This window comes from Protopterus annectens, chromosome 9.part0 (genome assembly GCF_019279795.1).
Source record: "Protopterus annectens isolate FY-2018-M chromosome 9.part0, PAN1.0, whole genome shotgun sequence".
NCBI lineage: Eukaryota > Metazoa > Chordata > Ceratodontiformes > Protopteridae > Protopterus > Protopterus annectens.
The window spans coordinates 999014711-999032263 of NC_056743.1; the positions used below are offsets into that span (position 1 = coordinate 999014711).

A 17553-nucleotide genomic window follows, 5' to 3' on the forward strand; every position below is an offset into this window, starting at 1 on the left:
TGTGAGTGTTAATTCTGCTGTGAGAACAGAGTTGGAGTTCCTGAGATTGTGGTCCTGATGGAGGCTTTTCTGGATCTTCTTCACTGCTAAACACCTATTCCTATGGTGAAATTTAGTGATGAATTATAATCTTTTGGAGAAGCTTACCCAAATTCTGAGTTTTGGAGGATCCTATTCTTCAGCTGAACCCTTTAATCTACCCTGCTGACACCCTGGACACATGCTGAAGTTCAAATGAAGCAGTGTTGATTCTGATGAAATCCTGGGTCAGGAGAGAAAGCAGCTCAATCCGGTGGTTTCAGTTTTACTATTAAAGTGGATTTTATTGCTGGAATTCTTTGGTTGCTGCTATTGTGTTTGACTACAAGAAAATCTTTTAGAGATTCCCTGACTGCTTACAGTGTGTGTTTTTGCAGTAATTATACTAGTGTTAAAACTGTTTGTTAGAATTTTTTAAGCTAACACCTGAAACATGTGGAAAAAGTGTTCTGAGCATAGGCCTTAAAGGTAGATGAAGTGTGTGCGAATATGTTGCTGAACTGAGCACATATTTTCATAGGTGGATGAGTGGATGTCAGGTTACCACTTTGAAGGGGCTAGCAGACTTTTGGTGAGGGAACAAGCCCTTACCTGTGCCTGAGGACATGAGGATCTGGTTAGCTGATGAACAATGTGCTACTTCAAATGAGTTGGGGAAGAAGGGAGACCCTATACCTGGCAAGCAGGAATCCTGCACAGGAAAAGCACCACCGAGTACTGCTCATGGGTCCTAAAGGACCCATTGTGGGCAACACAGTCTGCCCCAACTGAATCTGCCAGTCTGAGGGAAGCCACTAGTCCAGGTACATGTCCAGGACCTACTTAGGGTTAAATATTTTGAATGCAACCAGTGAGGCCATCACGGCATACAGATGTCCACCGAGTAAGGTGGGAACAAAAGTTAGAGAGCCAGTAAGTGGAAGACCAAATGCCAGTAGTAGGTTGTCTTGAGACAACAAAGGGTACCCGAACTACCATCTGCAGATGTCCTGATGGGGAAAGATTTGGATGAGGCAGTACCATGTGCACATGCAGTTACCATGATCAGGCTTGGAGACAAGCATGTGGGTCTAGTAGCCTGGGAAACTCAGACAGACCACACACTTGCAGCTAGTACTGAGTGAGGTGGATTTACTTCAGGAGGAGATGCTCTGTAGCAGTAAAGACCAAAGGTGACAGCTGCTTGTGGAGTACTGATGTTCCCTTGGACAGAGTGTCTGCAAAGGTAGATGTGAGTAGTAGTACCCAGGTTGGTAGTGAGGCACCACTGTCAGAGGATGCCAGACTTCCTGTGGAAGGGGAGCTGGGAAGGTTTACAAAGAGAGAGTTGAGACAGGCTCAGCTCTCAGACCCTACATTACCAAGGCACAGAGGTAGCTAGTGAGGGACCTGATTCTCAAGGAAGTAGGAATCTGTATACTGGGACAAAGGGTTACTGTATAGAGAGTGGACTCCTGAGGGAGTGCTAGAACGTGAGAGGTTACAGCAGTTGAGTAGTGCTAAGGCCCTACGTCTGGTAGAAAAACTCTAGCCATAGCCCGTTATATTCCCTTTGCAGGTCATATGGGCATAAAACTTACAAAAAGATGTATTATGCAGAACTTCTATTGGCCTAGATTTTCCAGAGATGTAACAGGCTACTGCAGGACCTGTTAGCAGTGCCAAAAGGTAGGCAAGGCAGGAGACAAGGTGAGAGTTCCTTTGATGCCTTTGCCTCTCATTGGCTTAGTTTTCAGAGGGTAGCTATGGATATTGTGGGGCCTCTGAGTACCCCAAGTTCCACAGGGAAGAAGTATATCCTAGTGGTAGTAGATTGTATATAAAAGATACCCTGAGGCAGTGGCTCTATCCTCCATTGAGGCAGAAAAGGTGGCAAATGCTTTGTTAGAGATTTTCAGCAGATTAGGTTTCCCAAAATAAATAGTGACTGGCAGAGGTTACAATTTCATGTCAGACCTGCTGGGTTGTCTGTGGAAGTACTGTGGGGTGAAGCACCTGACGACCACCCCCTACCATCCCCAGATTAATGGTCTTGATGATAGGTTAAACTCTACAATCAAGTCCATGCTACAGAGCTGAATTCAGTTTAGAATTAGGACAAATATTTGCCCCATCTGTTTGCTTACAGAGAGTTTCCCCAGGAATCCTCAGATTTTTCACCCCTTGAGTTGCTGTATGCTCATAGGGTGTGGGGACCTCTAGATTTAATTCGAGATGAGTGGAAAGGTGAGTGTGAATCTCACAATGAGTCTGTTGTGGCATATGTCCTAAACCTCAGGACAAGGGTCAGGGAACTCATGGGCTTAGCCCAGTAAAACCTGGCAGAAGCCCAGCAGCATACAAAAGGTCTGTTATGACAGGAATGCTCGAGCTAGAGAGTATGCTGTAGGGTAGCAGGTAATGGATGTTCTTCGTGTTTCACTGTTGCAGTCATTACAATTGGGTAATCTGCTGGCAGGTTGCCCTCAGTCGGCCTGATTAACAAAGTCTTGGGTCCTGTGTTGGTTGCTGTCCCTTCTTCCATGATGTCAGGTCATCAGGGGTATAAAACATGCAGCTGACTACATTACATCAGTCTTTCTTGCCGCACGGTGCCCGAAGCAGAAGCAGTTCATGCAAGTGCGGTCAAGCCGACTCCTGAGAATTTTGCGTTTTCCAGAACCAAAGATGCTTCAACCCCTAAAAGCTTCACAAGTACCCCATTAGTGAAGGCTTTCTACTTAACTTCCTTAATGATGTCCGAGAGTAAAAGTTAATAATTGCATTGTACTTGTGGGAAGCAAATACCTCATAAGGATTTTTTCATTTGTACTGTATTCTTTGCCTGGAAGCCTGACCACCAAATTGCCTTATATCTGTTTTGTGCTAAATTTAATCAGCGCCCGCCTGATTAAGCGATACAGGTATATTTTGCATCTAAATATTTTTGGCTCAAGATTTAACTATCAGAGAAATGTCGTCGGTTAGCAATCCGGCTACTGGAATACCTAAAAGCGCCGATAAAAGACAGACGTCGAGGGTCCCTAAAACCGACAACTTCTCTTAAGCCAGTCGCCAGTTCTCAGTGAGGTGCTTTCACAGCCCCTGGTACCTGCTACTTCTGGTTTGCAGACCTCTGCGAGACCCATTGGTGCCTTAAGGTCTTCAGTTATGGAACCCCACCCGGGTGTCTGCCCCAGATGGGTCAGAGCGGCTATTGCAGGCACGGCTTCTGAGAGTGTTTTCAGGCCTACAGATTTGTATATTAGACGGCTCTCTTCAAAACTAAGGCAAATCTAAATCTATGTCTAAAAAGCGATGCATGGGCCACATGTGCAGGCCTATGCCTAAAACAAATGATCAAAGATAGCTAGCGATTTAATTACTCTGATCAGGGTAGCCAACCCCTCCTTCTAAGAGCTAGGCAAAACACATTGACTGTGAATCTTCTGAACAGGATTCTGGCCTATTCTGACTCTTCAAATGAACAGGATTTGTCTATTCCTACTTATGAGGACTCTGATGCAGAAGATTCCATTCCTTCTTTCTCTCCCCTGAGTTATTTTTTCTTTTGGGGAAACTTTACATACCTTAAGGGAACATTTCCACTGGGAAAGTAAGGATTTCTCTGAATCTAAAAAGAGACTTAAGGATTTTCTTCTTCTTCCTCAACATAGGCCTTTGGCCATACCTCCTGTTCCAGACATTGTTGTTGATGTTTTTTCAGAATCTAGTATGACTCCTGATTCTCTGCCTCCGGCTCCTTGTAAGCCAGACAGATACTACAGGGTTCCACAGCTCACAATTCCTTTTCAAAAATCCAATTGCTGATCCTGAAACCATTTTCAGGGTCCCAAGGGCATTAAGGACTCTACTGCTAAAAATCTTACCCCTTCTGATAGAGATTCTAGGGCACTGGATAAATGGTCAAAGAAGGTTTACATGTCTGCAACCTTGGCAATCAGGGCTTTAAACTGTCAGTTTCATATGCTTAAATATCAACAGCATATCATGGGACTACTTAAACAGAAAATTATGTTAATCTCCGACTGTGTGGAAAATAAAGATTTGCAGGATTTATTACATTCAGCTGAACAAGTTGGAAAACGTACTTTGCAATGTGGTTTTGATTATTTGGAGGCCTCTTGCAAGGCTGCTGTAATTGGATCTGTGCTAAGAAGACATGCTTGGCTCAGAGCAAACTCTGCCTGACCATGTTAAAGCAAAATTGTTGGATGCTCCTTTACAACAGGACCGTCTCTTTGGTAATAAGGCTGAAGAAGTGTTAAAAAAGATGGAAGATAAAGCTAAATCTATGCAAACTGTAAAAGATTTCTTACAAGTGCAACCTCCAAGATTTAGTAGGCACTGGCCTACTAAAAACTGTTCCTTTCCAGTCCCCTCGAGAGCTGCTCAAGTCAAATCAAGACAATCCAAAGGCTCCAGGTTTCAGTCAAGGGCTTTTAAGTAACAATAGTGCCTCCACATGTCCAAATCTGAAAGCAGCAGGCCTCCTATGGTAAAAGTCTCTCAGCCCAGCTTCCCCTACAATTACCAAGCACTTTTACTTTAGCCACCCTTGGGAAACCTAGCAATTCATGTGCGAAACTGGCAACTCATTTACAGGACAAGTGGGTCTTAAATATATAGTATCCCAGGGCTACAGATTTCATTTCCATATTGCCAGTAGTCCAAAGCGAGATAGCCAAATCTGCCCACAAATCAGTGGGCAGAAGGGGCCAAGGCTGATTCTGTCCCTCATGATCATGAGGCTGTTGTGATACCAGAGAGAGGAAAGGGACAAGGTTTTATTCAGGAACTTTCTTGGTACCCAGAAAAGACAAATCATGGCATCATATTCTGGACTTGCTCCACTCTAAACATTTCTGAGACGTCAAAATTAGAGATGTTGACTCTCTTCAACAGTTAACTACCTATGCTAAGAGCAAAGATGCCTGGTTGGCCAACTCTAGACTTTAAGGAGGCTTACACGCATATCCCAGTGAAATTCACTTACAGGAAGATGCCTCATGTATACAACACTTCAAAACAGGCTACTTGCATTACAGTTCTCTGCACTGCCCTTTGGCTTATCCTACTGCTCCAGGGGTCAGTCACAGGGTACTGAAAACAGCAATTGCATTTTGCAGGCAAGAAATATTCAAATATGCCATACAGGATTGTCTAATTCAGGCCAGCTTGAGGACATTCTTCAAGCATCTGGCGTTTTATCAAGGGGTTCTAACGTGTCTGAGAATTTTGGCACTGAAAACAAAAGAAATCACAACTGTTTTCTCAAAAAAGGTACATTTCCTGGGTGCAAGCTTGAATACAACTGCCCAGGTGGGGCCCTTCCTGCAGAAAAGCAAATTCGGTGGTGACCTGACTTCAAGCAGGTGTGCAAGCCGCTTCTATCTACCAGACAAATTCACTGCAAGCCTTGGGGTTCATGGCCTCCTAGGTCCTGCTAGTCCAAATTTTAAGACTGCATGTGAGGAAACTTCAGTGGTACTTAAGTTTATGGAGTCAACATTTTCCACAGCCTGAAACAACTGATTCTATTATGCCTTGCCTGCAACTAGGTTCTATGGTGGGCAGGGAGACTGCCAAAACAAGGTACTGCCATTCACTCCACCTTGCGCCCAGTGGCTACAGATGCATCACAGACTGTGGCAGGGGGCTCATCTGGCAGAGAAAGTGCATGCAGGTGATAGACCCAAATCAAATGCCTTACACATATCAGTCAGAAAAGGATGCTGGCTGTAAGAATGCAGTGACAGCCTTCAGCCCGGCTACCTTCATCCAGGACAACTACTGATAAAGACAGACAACACCACAGTTATGTGGTACATAAACAAGCAGGGGGGTACACATTCCTACCCCCTTTGCAGACTAGCCATGGCATTGTGGAACACGGCCTTGACCTATCAAATACAACTACAAGCTCAATTCCTGCCAGGAAAGCTAAATACTCTGGCAGACGAACTAAGCAGAAATCTTATGGACCCACACGAATGGAAACTGGAACCACAAGTTTTCAACATGTTGACATGCAAATGGGGGAGCCCAGACATAGATCTTTTTGCCTCACCCCAGAACTATCAGTTGGACAAATTCTGCACAAGAATTCATCACAAAAAAGCTTGGAAAGTGGATGCTCTATCATTCAGCTGGAAAAACCTATCAGTCTATGCTTTTCCCCCTCTGCCTCTGCTCTCCAAAGTTCTACTAAAAGTCAAACAGGACAAACCAAAAATGATTCTGATTGCTCCAGACTGGCCTCGCCAACACTGGTACCCACTCCTGCGCAATGTGTCACACCTTCCACTGTGGCACCTGCCTCCGACACCTTACCTACTCTCTCAGCAGAACTATCAAATTCTGCACCTCCAACACTTTCTTCCATTTCACCTTTTCCCTCAGCAAACCTTTATCCTCCTTTCATTCTTATCTTATGCTGACAAATGTTCTGTGATTCTTCATTCATTTCTTCCCAATATTCCTCAATTCCTTCTTCCTTCTTCTTCCTTCCTCTTTTCCTTCCCTCTCTCTCCCTCTCTCCTTCTCTCCTCTCCCTCTCCTCGCTCTCTCTCTCCCTCCTTTTTCCTCCCCTCCTCCTCTCTCCTTTTTTTTTTCTCTCCTCCTTTTCTTTTCCTTTTTCTCTCTTTTTTTCTCTTTTCTCTCCTTTTCTTTTCTCTTTTCCTTTTTTTTCTTTTCTCTTTTTCCTTTTTCTTTTCTTTCTCCTTTTTTTTTTTTCTTTTTTTCTTCTCTCTTTTTTTTCTCTTTTTTTTTTCCTCTTTTTTTTCCCCTTTTTTCTCTTTCCCATTTTTTCTCTTTCCTTTTCTCTTTCCTCTCCTTTCTTTCCTGCCTCTCTTTCCTTCCACCCTGTTCTTTCCTCTCTCTTTCTCTTTCCCCCTCCTTTTTCCTCTGTCCTCCTCCCCCATTTTTTTCTGCCTTTCTTTGGTGTGGTGTGTTTGTGTTTGCCTGTATGTTTGTCCTGTTCCCTTTCCCCCCCCCTCCCAAAATACCTCTCTATTTATTTAAAACCTTTTGTTTTGCATTTTATTATATATATATATATATGTGTTTTATATATATATATATGTATATGTTTTTTTTTTTTCTCTTTCCCTCCCTTTCCCTCCCTCCCCCCCTTTTTATACCTCCTTTTTTTAATGTTTATATATACCCTTTTTTGTATATATTGTTTTTTTTTTCTTTTTTTTTTTTTTTTTTTTTTGGTGTTTTTTTTTCCTCAAAAATATCTCCTTTTCTTTTCTTTTTTTCTCATATAACCTCTTTTTCTTTTTTTCTTTTTCCCTCTTTTCTCTCTTTCCTTTTTTCTCCCTTTCATATATTCTTTCCTCTTTTTCTCTTTCATTGTTGAAATAAAAATTTTTTTGTTAATAAAAAATAGTAATTTTTTAATTTTAAATATAGTGAAAAATTATATTTAAAAAAATTTTTACCCTCTGTTGTGTTTTTTGAAATAATATAGCAGATTGAATGAATATTTTTTAAAGAAAGTTAGTGTAATTTTTTTTATAAATGTATAAAAATATAAGTTTGTCCAATATATATAAAAGGTGAATATTTTTAAAATAAGTATCCAGCAAGAAAGAAGGCGAGAAGACAACTAACATGGAATGTAAACATTGCCAGTGTAATAATAAAACATACTAGCAGAACCAAGGGTTTGCATTGGTATACATTAAAACATCTGTACTTTCTGCTGCATTCTCACAGCCACTATCCCCCTTTACCAATATTTCAGAACAATTGTACACAAAACAAAAATGCGTTAATGAATATTCTTATGCAAGACTAGCTAAAAAAACTACATCATATCTGGACATTAATTGCAGATAAGCATTCCTTCTTCCATCTCTTAGCAGAAGAATTCTTTACAAAGGTAATATAATACTGTTGCAACCACAGCCCCCTTCCCCCCCAAAATCATCTTAGTATAAACTCTGCAGAAAAAAGTTATACAATCCTCTCCCTAGGTTTCCCTCACCCCCCCCCCCCCCCCCCAGCAAAAAATAGTTAAAAATAAACCCAGCAACTTACCTTTTCTGCGGTTGATAGAATACTGCTACTAATCTTCTGCTTGCTTCTCCTACACACAGAACAGACCAGTTCAGCCTTTTTAAATTGGCCACAAAGGACAGTTTTTTCAGATCTTTTAGAAATTGTCCTTACAAGGGCAGTTTAAAATACAGCTGTTTTGCTGGTCCCACAGTAGTTCCAGGAAAATTTGCATCCTCCATCCTTCCTCACGCCATACCTCTCAACCTCTTAGTGTGAAAAATCTGGACAAAGCCAAAAATAATGGGGGTACAAAGGCTTAAAAATAGGGACACATTTTAAATATTGTTCATATAAACTTAGAAAATTGCTGTACTTTAGGCTTTGCCAGCATATACTCTTTCTGAAGTTATATAAAGTAGGGTTACCACCTGTCCCTCTTTGGGCAGTTGTGTATAGTGAAAAAAAAAAAACTAAAAAATGGCTAATGTCCTGAGATTTTTAGGAGAAAATATATTTCGCAAGTTTTCGTTAGTAGTTCTGTAAAGATTAGTTTATATCTGAGTTGACCCAATTGTTGAGACAAATAGCATAAAGTTAACCTAAATGCTACAAGAATGAATTTCTAGTTTGGCAAAAAAAAATTACTTTCTTTTGCGCATTGGCTGTATGTTTTGTCCTGCACAATCTCTCCTTTCTTCAAAAAATGTCCCACTTTATGTATTTGAGCAGGTGGTAAACCCCTGATATAAAGTCTGAAACTTAAATGTCTACCATTATTTAGTGACTTCAATACTCACCGATTTATAAGAAAACCACAAATTTTATGAAGAACAAACCAAAAATATGAAGCAAAAATCTGGACATTCTTAAAAAATCTGGGCAGTTCAGAGGGGTGTGTAATGCTGATAATCCACATAACTGACTCAACAGACCACAGATTGCAACAAGGCAAAGCTAAACAGGCACCTAGATTCCGTTTCTCATTGTTGCTAACATGTTAATCAGATCCCTTTCTTCACTGAAGCAGACCTGATTGAGTGCAGCTTACAAGTGAAGCAAGAGACCTGATTGGCTGCAACAGTCAAGGAAGCAAGTTCTTCCAGAAAAAAAAAAATAGAAGCACGCAACCATGCTATACAGCCAAGTGAATGAGGCACCAAGCAAGGAGCAGAAGAGATGGAGAAACCCAAGGGGTTGTTCATGTGAAATCATCATAAATGGAGGTAGCAGATAATGGGGCCTCTGCTGCTGTGAGTTTGGCGGGTGCCTAACAGCAGCTATGCCCACTTTGAAAAGGCTTGCTGTCAGTGTCAATGACCAGTTACCCTGAGAGCAGGTATTTTTTTATTTTTTTGGAATCTGGCATCCAGTGTAAGTTTGTTTATTGATAGGCTGTATGTGAGAGTAAGTTACTTTACACAAAGTAAGTCTTTCAGAATCTGGGCAGACATGCACTGAGACCAAAGTGTTTTGGGATCTGTCCCAAATAATTTGGAATACAAAATAATGAGTAAACCAAGTGTGAATTGTTTTCTTGCACCAGAAAACTAAGCTTGAAAGTCTTGCTTATGTTCAGACTGCAGGCTACTTTAATTATATGAGGTGTAACACTGGCAATCTGCGACTGATGAGGCACACTTAAATGCCAATGTTTGAGTCATTATTTTCTTAATGGCTGTGTAGTTGGAATAACTGTACCTAATTTACTTTGCAACTCTTAGTAGTCGTCTTGATGTAATGGATGACATGACCAATGCAGGAAAGAAAGTAGAAAAGAAATACGTTCAAATGTTAAACAAATGAAATAATTATTAAATGTTGCTTTATCTGTATGAGATGTGTTTATTGTTGGATTACAGAGAAGGAAGATCACCGTTTAGATAGAAAAACTTGACATTTGGGCAGAGTTCTCATTTTAACTGACTCAGCAGGGAGAACGGTCTTACTGTAGTACTTTATTACATCTTTTCTGCCCTTTTTTGGTGGCTTCTTCTATGTTGTATACTAAAGCTTGTGTTACATAGGAGTAGGTGAAATTACGTAATATTTCTAGCCTACAGTCTCTTATTAAAATGAGTCCTTGGTGGACCCATTTTGCAAGAGGACCTTCATATTAATCTGCTTATGATAGTGCCTTTACTGCATGTAAAAGTTAGACGTAGCTAGTGTCTGCTGATCTGGTTGGAATTTTTGGTAATAGAGTCTGTTTTCTGATTGCAGGAATTACAAGTTTTGACCTTTTGGGGGACTTTGGACGCTTTAACTGGCTTGGAAATTTCTATATTGTCTTCCTATACAACATGCTGTTTGCCATCCTCACGACACTGTGCCTAGTGAAGAAATTCACCAGAGCTGTCCAGGCAGAGCTTATCCGAGCTTTTGGTATATATTTTTTTTCATTACTGAGATATGATTTTTGTGTTTGTGGGGCAGTATGTCAGCCACTAAGCAACAGCAGTGAGCATTTTGATTGTTAACATGCACCATCTTCAACTCTAGGAGCACTGTACACATTGAATTGAACTTAACAGCAACTATATTTTATGTGGTAATTTGATTCTTGTAGTACTACTAATGTATGTTGAGTCTGAAGGCCTTTTTTTGGACTGATGAAAGTTTTGAGTGATTTTGATGTCTGTCTTTTTCCTCTTTATTCTCCCATACTTGATACACTATCCTATCACATAACACCATGCTTTCTCCCTCACATTCTGTTATTTTCACAGTATTTCTAATTATCTCATTAAGCAAAATTATACAAGTCACGTCCCTCAAATGCTGTCCTAATGCTTGCGCCTGTGAAAACATCTACTCAGGCCATATATTTTGATGTGCACATACAGTTTCTCTCAAGTAACTGCCAGCCTAATTGAATGCAGCCTTATTCAAATTACTGAAATCCAATTCCTTACCAGCTGTAATAAACCCAAACTAATACTTTACATAGTCTTCATGCATACTGCTAAAACTACCCTGTTTCACCATCACATAGACTATTTCCTCAAACTTCCCCAATGTGGAGATATTCATCCCAACCCTGAACCTACATGGCTACCTACCGCTCTTCATTCTCACCCCTCTAAAAACTTGCTACTAATAGTATTCAACATACATAGTATCTGTAATGAAAATTACTAAATTTCACTCATGGCTTACACAATACTGTCCAGATGGTAGTGGCAGTTACTGAAACTTGTTTAAAACCACATATTCAAGATACAGAAATAGTCCCTTCAGAATACAGTATTCTAAGAAATGACAGAACCCGTAAAAAAGCAGACTGTAACATTAATTTGTCATAACACCTATACTATATCTCCCATCTCCAAAGTTGTATCTTCTTTTAGAAATGCAGACATTCTGTTAGCGTCCTTAAAAGTAAATCATTCTAAACAAATATATATTGCAGTAGACTGTATTCCCCCTGGCCAAAACTTTCCAACACTAGAAAACTTCCTTTCCTGGTCTACCAACAATATTGCCAATAAAACCATTATTATGGGTGATTTAAAAATCATCTGGCAAAATCTCATCACAGACTCCCCAATAAAAATAGTGTTAACCTTCGTGGGTTTACTCAGCTTATCACTGCTCTTACCAGAGTGCAAAATAATAATCACCTCGGCGCAGTCTTAGACTGGATCCTGGTATCAGATCCCCATAAATATTACAGTTTCAGCACACTCCCAAATACCTTTAGTGACCAATTACCAGCATATACCTACTGAACCCCCCACAGGATCCTAAACCTCATACCTGTAAAACTACAAGAAATCTAACCAAATTAATTCAACAACTATTCAATATCTTAAAAACAATAAACTGGTCTTGTTTCAAAACATTACCACAGGATGATGCCATTAACCACTTCAGCAAAGTCTTCTTACCCTTAATAGCTTACCCCCTCTCTGTACCAAAAGAACAAAAATAAACCATGCACCTTGGCTAACTAAAGGCACAAGAATATTACAAACTGAAAACCGAGCCTGAAGAGACTGGCATAAGAATAAAAATGATACCAATCTACTTGTATATAAGCAGCTATGAAATAAAGGAAAAAAAAAAATTTGTCATTGCTGACAAAAAAAAAACTTACCTCAACAATTATCCAGCCAAATCAACAACCCCCCCAAAATTTTGTAAAACCTATCTCAGCACTTCTCACTCCTGGGTCCATACAAAACCCTTCACCAGCCCCTGATAAAGATCCATCTGTAATAGCCAACATGTTCATCTCCTACTTCGCAGGTAGTATACTTAAACTAGTAAACTATTCTACACCAAATGCAAACTTCAGATCCACTGAAAATCTAATCCCACCTGAATCATCTAATAGCAGTGCAAGCATTAACACCTCCCATCACCAGGGAACTTCTACAGCTATCTCAACATCCTATTTCCACCTCTGTAATACACAAGCTTCCTCTTAAACTAAGACCTTGCTCCCTCTCCGCTGCCAGCCTTCCATCAGAATATTTAAAACTTGCTGCCAATGCAATAGCCTACCCAGTTAGCATCCATTGATCCATCACAGAATCTGAAGTCCCTAAATTCTGAAAAAAAATCTATCATAATCCCCTTACACAAGGGTGGAAAAACGAATGAATAAATAAACTATCCACCCATCTCTGTCCTCTCCCCTTTATGTAAGTTAGTGGAAAAATGTATACACATACAACTTCTTAAGCATCTCTCAGATGATAATCTCCTCGCACCCACCCAACATGGTTTTCGTCCAGCACATAGCACAACCACTGCACTATCATCTTACACAAGTACTGTGAACAAAGTCTTGGACTCTGGCCAATTTACTTCTGTTATCATATTGGCCCTATCTAAGGCCTTTGATACAATATCATATCATAAACTATTACAACAACTGTCTATACTAGGTTGCTCTAAGCTTACCCCAAAATGGTTTGCCAGTTACATAAATAGACAGCAGTGTGTTGGGTGGCAAACTAATCTGCCACAATCTCAGATTAACAAAACCAGAGTCCCTCAAGGATCCATTCTCGGACCCTTGTTTTTCAATATTTGCATTAATAACCTTTATACTGCCTCCCTTCAAAGCACACACATTCAAAATGATGACAATGTCTCCTCCTCCTATAACTTACAACATCTTCTAAAAATGACACAAGACACCTTCACATCTATTGAGACCTGGCTAAATGAAGCACAATTGCTACTTAATCCCAATAAAACCAAACTGTTGTTTTCACCAAAACTACTTTTGCATGACTTCAAAATATACTCCAAGTAAAACAGAAATAGAAATTGTAACACAGGCAAAGTTACTGGGTATCACCATAGAAGATATACTCTCCTTTGAGCAACATATATTAAATGACATTAAAAAACACATTTCAAACTTGGAAACTTTGTAGACACAAGCATTTCATGGATAACCCCACCATAAATCACTTGCCAGTACCTTCCTGCTCCCCTCCCTCTTGTATGGGGCCCTTATTCTTACCAATATCCACATATCTCTAAAAAAACGAGCTGTGATCATGCTATTACAAAATAGCTAAATTTGCAATGGGTGCACCTTGCTGCATGCATCACTGTTATGCCCTCAATTAACTCAACTGGCTAGAATCCCCATTACCTTAAATATGTCCAACTTTCTCAAGCACACAAAATAATATATAAGCCAGACAGCTGCCTTGCCTTAAAACCTGTCTTATACCCCATCCAGAAATCTCCATTCCACAGATAAACAACTCTTAAATGTATACAAACCTAATAAAAGAGCTGGTCATGGCCTCTACTCCTGTACCATTACAGAACTGTGGCATGCCCTACCCCCAAATATCAGTGTCTTAGATTCCTTTAAGACCTTCAAACTTGCACTAAAAAAATCACTTTCTTAGCATTCATATCTTTTCTTGCTCCTTAACTAAGACTGTCACACTTAATTCCTATCTCTCTACTATCTAATAGAGACTATTTTCCCTCCCCTGTTGCTTCTCCTGCACCCTTCACCTCCTGCCCTCTTCCCTATCTTATCATCTAGTACCTGCTTTCTTTATCTTTCCAGCTTTCTAAATTCACTTCAAAAACATCATTTTAATGAGTCTTACTATATTATACTCCTATATATTCCATATGCTATCTACTTGTGCTTACCATCCTAATCTTTTCATCACTTTTCTATATCCGTACATATACTGTTATCCATAACTCTTACTCCCTCTGTCTTACTACCTTTACTTAAACTTTCTACTCTTTAAATCCTACAAAACAAAACTGTAGCTTATTATACACATGATGACTTAATCTGCCCTTCTAGTAATGTATAGTGTCACAAATTTTTTTAGACCCCATTTTGACGTAATTGTCTATCCATGGTAAAAAATATCTATAACTGCATGTAAGGGTATACACATACTAAAACTGTGATATTAAAGTGTATGTAAAAGTATGCACACAACATAAAACAACTGTAAAATGTAATAATGTCTGTATTTGTGTGGAGCTTTTCTCCCCGGGCCTCTTCTGAAATTGGGGTCCTGACCCAGTCAGTTTCCCGTCAAATGTCAATAAATATATTTTCACTGTTATGAACTGCTAGTTTAGATTTCATCAACCAAATGCTGCAAACAGGGAGCAAGACCAATACTTTTGCACCCTGGATGTTTGCCGTTTCTCTGTGGTAGTGCGGTTGTTGAGTTAGTATATTTTAAGCAAGTGAGCATGTAATGGCCTTTACACACACACATTGTGTGCACAGAGACTTGCTGCCCTGCAAAAATGTTTATATAATTTTGATGAATATCACGTTTTATGGTACACCGATGTTATGGAATTGTATATCTTAAGTTTGTGATGTTCGATCTTGAGTGCTTGCACTCTTTCAGCCAACCTGCTTAGGAACCGGTCAAGCTATAGTGTCTTTGTAGAAGACATTGGAATCCCCCTCTTGCCACCTCCATGTCTTTCTTTTACAAGCCTAAGGCCACCCATGAAAAGGAAGAAGTCTCCTTTACCCTCCAAAAGAAGGCTGTGAAACATTACGCATTCTTGCCTCCCCCCTCTTGCAGTGATAGCTACAGTGCCTTCGAGGATGACCCCTCCAGCTGCCCTGCCTCTGTTTTGAGTCTGGTGTGGGACTGCCTGGAGGGGGGAGATTTTCTAAATTTACTCTGACTTAGAGCTTGGAGATCTAGAGACCATAGGGTTTTCGTCTGTCATGAAGCTCACATGTACTCCAAAAAGTGCTTCAGTGACAAGACAGTTTATTTCATTTGAAGCTGTTCTGCAAGGCTCACACTCTGCTACTCAAGGATACTGTAGATGCTATCATTTTTGGAAGAGAGGCAGGAGTTCTTCTGTCATTACTTTGTGGCCTTGAAGGAGATTATTCTGTACCTCACTGACGTCCTTCTGCAGGTCTGTTAAATTCAGTTTTGGGTGGTCACCCTTACAGGGGACTTGTGTCCTTTATGCAGCATAACATCAGGATAATGTCTCTGGGCACATTAGGTGCCATTTACCACCTCGGTATTTGGGGTTCAACAAGAGGTGCCTTCTATTTGCTGTAAGTGGGTATCTGTTCTGCTGCACAACATGTTGCTATTTGGCCATTCCTCAGTGCCCAGAGTCTTTACCAAGGCTTTCTTCATAGTGGAAAAAAGCCTTGCAGAAGAAGGCTGTCTGTGTTCTTTTACCTGGATGACTAACATAATGAAGGAAAGTTTTAGGTGGGAAGCTAAGGATTATTGTGATGCACAGAAAAAAGGTATATAGAGCTTTTGTGTTTATCAGAGCCAGAACTATTGGCTGTTCCTCCAGTTTTTGAAGTATTAGATGGCCCATTCACCAGTACGTCTTTAGTGCTGGATTCTGAATACCTTGCTCTCAGGAAGGTCAGACATTTCTGTAGTGTTACTGACTCCTCTGAGTACCTCTACAGCAATCCATCCGCTGATCTAGCCATGATACCAACAGATTCTAGCAAGGGCCTTCAGGCGCTCCAACCAAGAATGGCATCCCTCATGGCATGAAAAGCAGAGCATTTGACTAATTGGGGAAAAACGTTTACATCAGTGCCACCCTTGCCTTCAGGGCTCTGAACTGCCAGATTTGCATTTTAAAGTTCCCATTGATGCATCTTGCAAGGCAGCAGCAAAAACATGTTTGACTGAGAACATTCAATGTCCCATTAGACAAGAAGCTGCTGTTTGGACCTCAGTTGAGCAGGTCTTTAAAAAAAAAAACTTGATGAAAAGGGGAAGACTATGCAATCAATAAAAGCACTTGCGCGCACACACACACACACACACGAGTAGAAGTTGCATACTAAAAGTTGATCCTTTCAATGGAGGCAAGATGAAATTAAACAACCTAAGAGAAAGAAAGACCTGTTCAAAATAAAATGGCAAGCTGACCTTTGTTACTCCTGGAGGCCCTTTGGGCTGTGATAGCACAAAACTAGCCCTTGCCCACTCTGTTTTAATTCACGTCTTCTTCACCCACCCCTTCTCAAAAACATAGGGGAGTGCCTGAGACTGTTTCTCATAGAACTGGAGAGAATCACTCAGGATACCTGGGTTTTACGGTTCCTGAGATTGAGGGTACAGGCTACAGTTCATGAAAAAGAAAATAAAACAAAAAAAAGAAGGTCAAGCTTGTACTGTTGAAACATGGAAGATAAGAGTCCATAGAGAGAGTACCAGATCAGGAAAAAGGCACTGCATTTAAGAAAAGATAGCCCTTGGAGGGCAGTTTTAGACTTAACAAGTCTAAAGAAAATTTTACAAGCACAAAAGTTCAGAATTCTATCCTTAAAGACCCTGCTGTACCAATCTTTTCACCTCCATGTACCAAGTCAAGATGTGCAGTCAACACCAGAGATTCAAATCAAGGAAAGCCCACAGTCAATTTACTTCCTTGCCATTTGGTTTGTGTGTTGCACTCAGGGTACTTACAAAATGCCTGGTTCCAGTAATTGCATACTGCAAGACCAAAGATCCACATTTACCCCTACCTTGATAACTGCCATTCAGGCCTCACCCAAGAGGAGAGGTGGGCTGCTCTGCATTTCAGCTGGCTAGCTTCTTGACTCTGAGGTTGTCTCTGAATCTGTCAAAAACACAGCTAATTTCCTCCCAAGTCCAGTTTCTGTGAGCCCTTTTGGATACCATCAAAGACCATGCCTTCCCTTAAGTAAGCTGTTTCTGACACTGCATTTTAGTTTCCTACAACATTTGAATCAAATTATGGCCAGAGAGTACCTCAGGACTAGAGGTACACAGCATCCTGGATTCTGATGATCCCTTGACAAGACCCCAAATGAGTAGACTGCATGGTACATATGGAGCAGATGGTGCCAACATGTCCTTTTTAGTACCCCAGTCCACTATTGCCTTGCATAAAAATAAAAATCTTATGGTGGATGCAGTAGGTGAACCTGAGTAAGAGAGTTCTATTCAAGCCAGGCCTGATGCCCATAAAGTTGCTACATACTCCTTGGATGTAGCTTGGGCAGATGGTGGG

At 40.5% G+C, this 17553-nt stretch overlaps 1 protein-coding gene across 1 annotated transcript in view; it reads left to right on the forward strand.

Moving 5' to 3' along the window:
• Positions 1-17553, forward strand: part of LMBR1L (limb development membrane protein 1 like) — a 1236065-nt gene that overhangs the window by 1170006 nt on the left and 48506 nt on the right. Inside the window, exon 15 of the mRNA XM_044082192.1 lies at positions 10270-10431. Within this exon, the coding sequence (XP_043938127.1) occupies positions 10270-10431 (162 nt within the window). The remainder of the gene's footprint in view (positions 1-10269; positions 10432-17553) is intronic.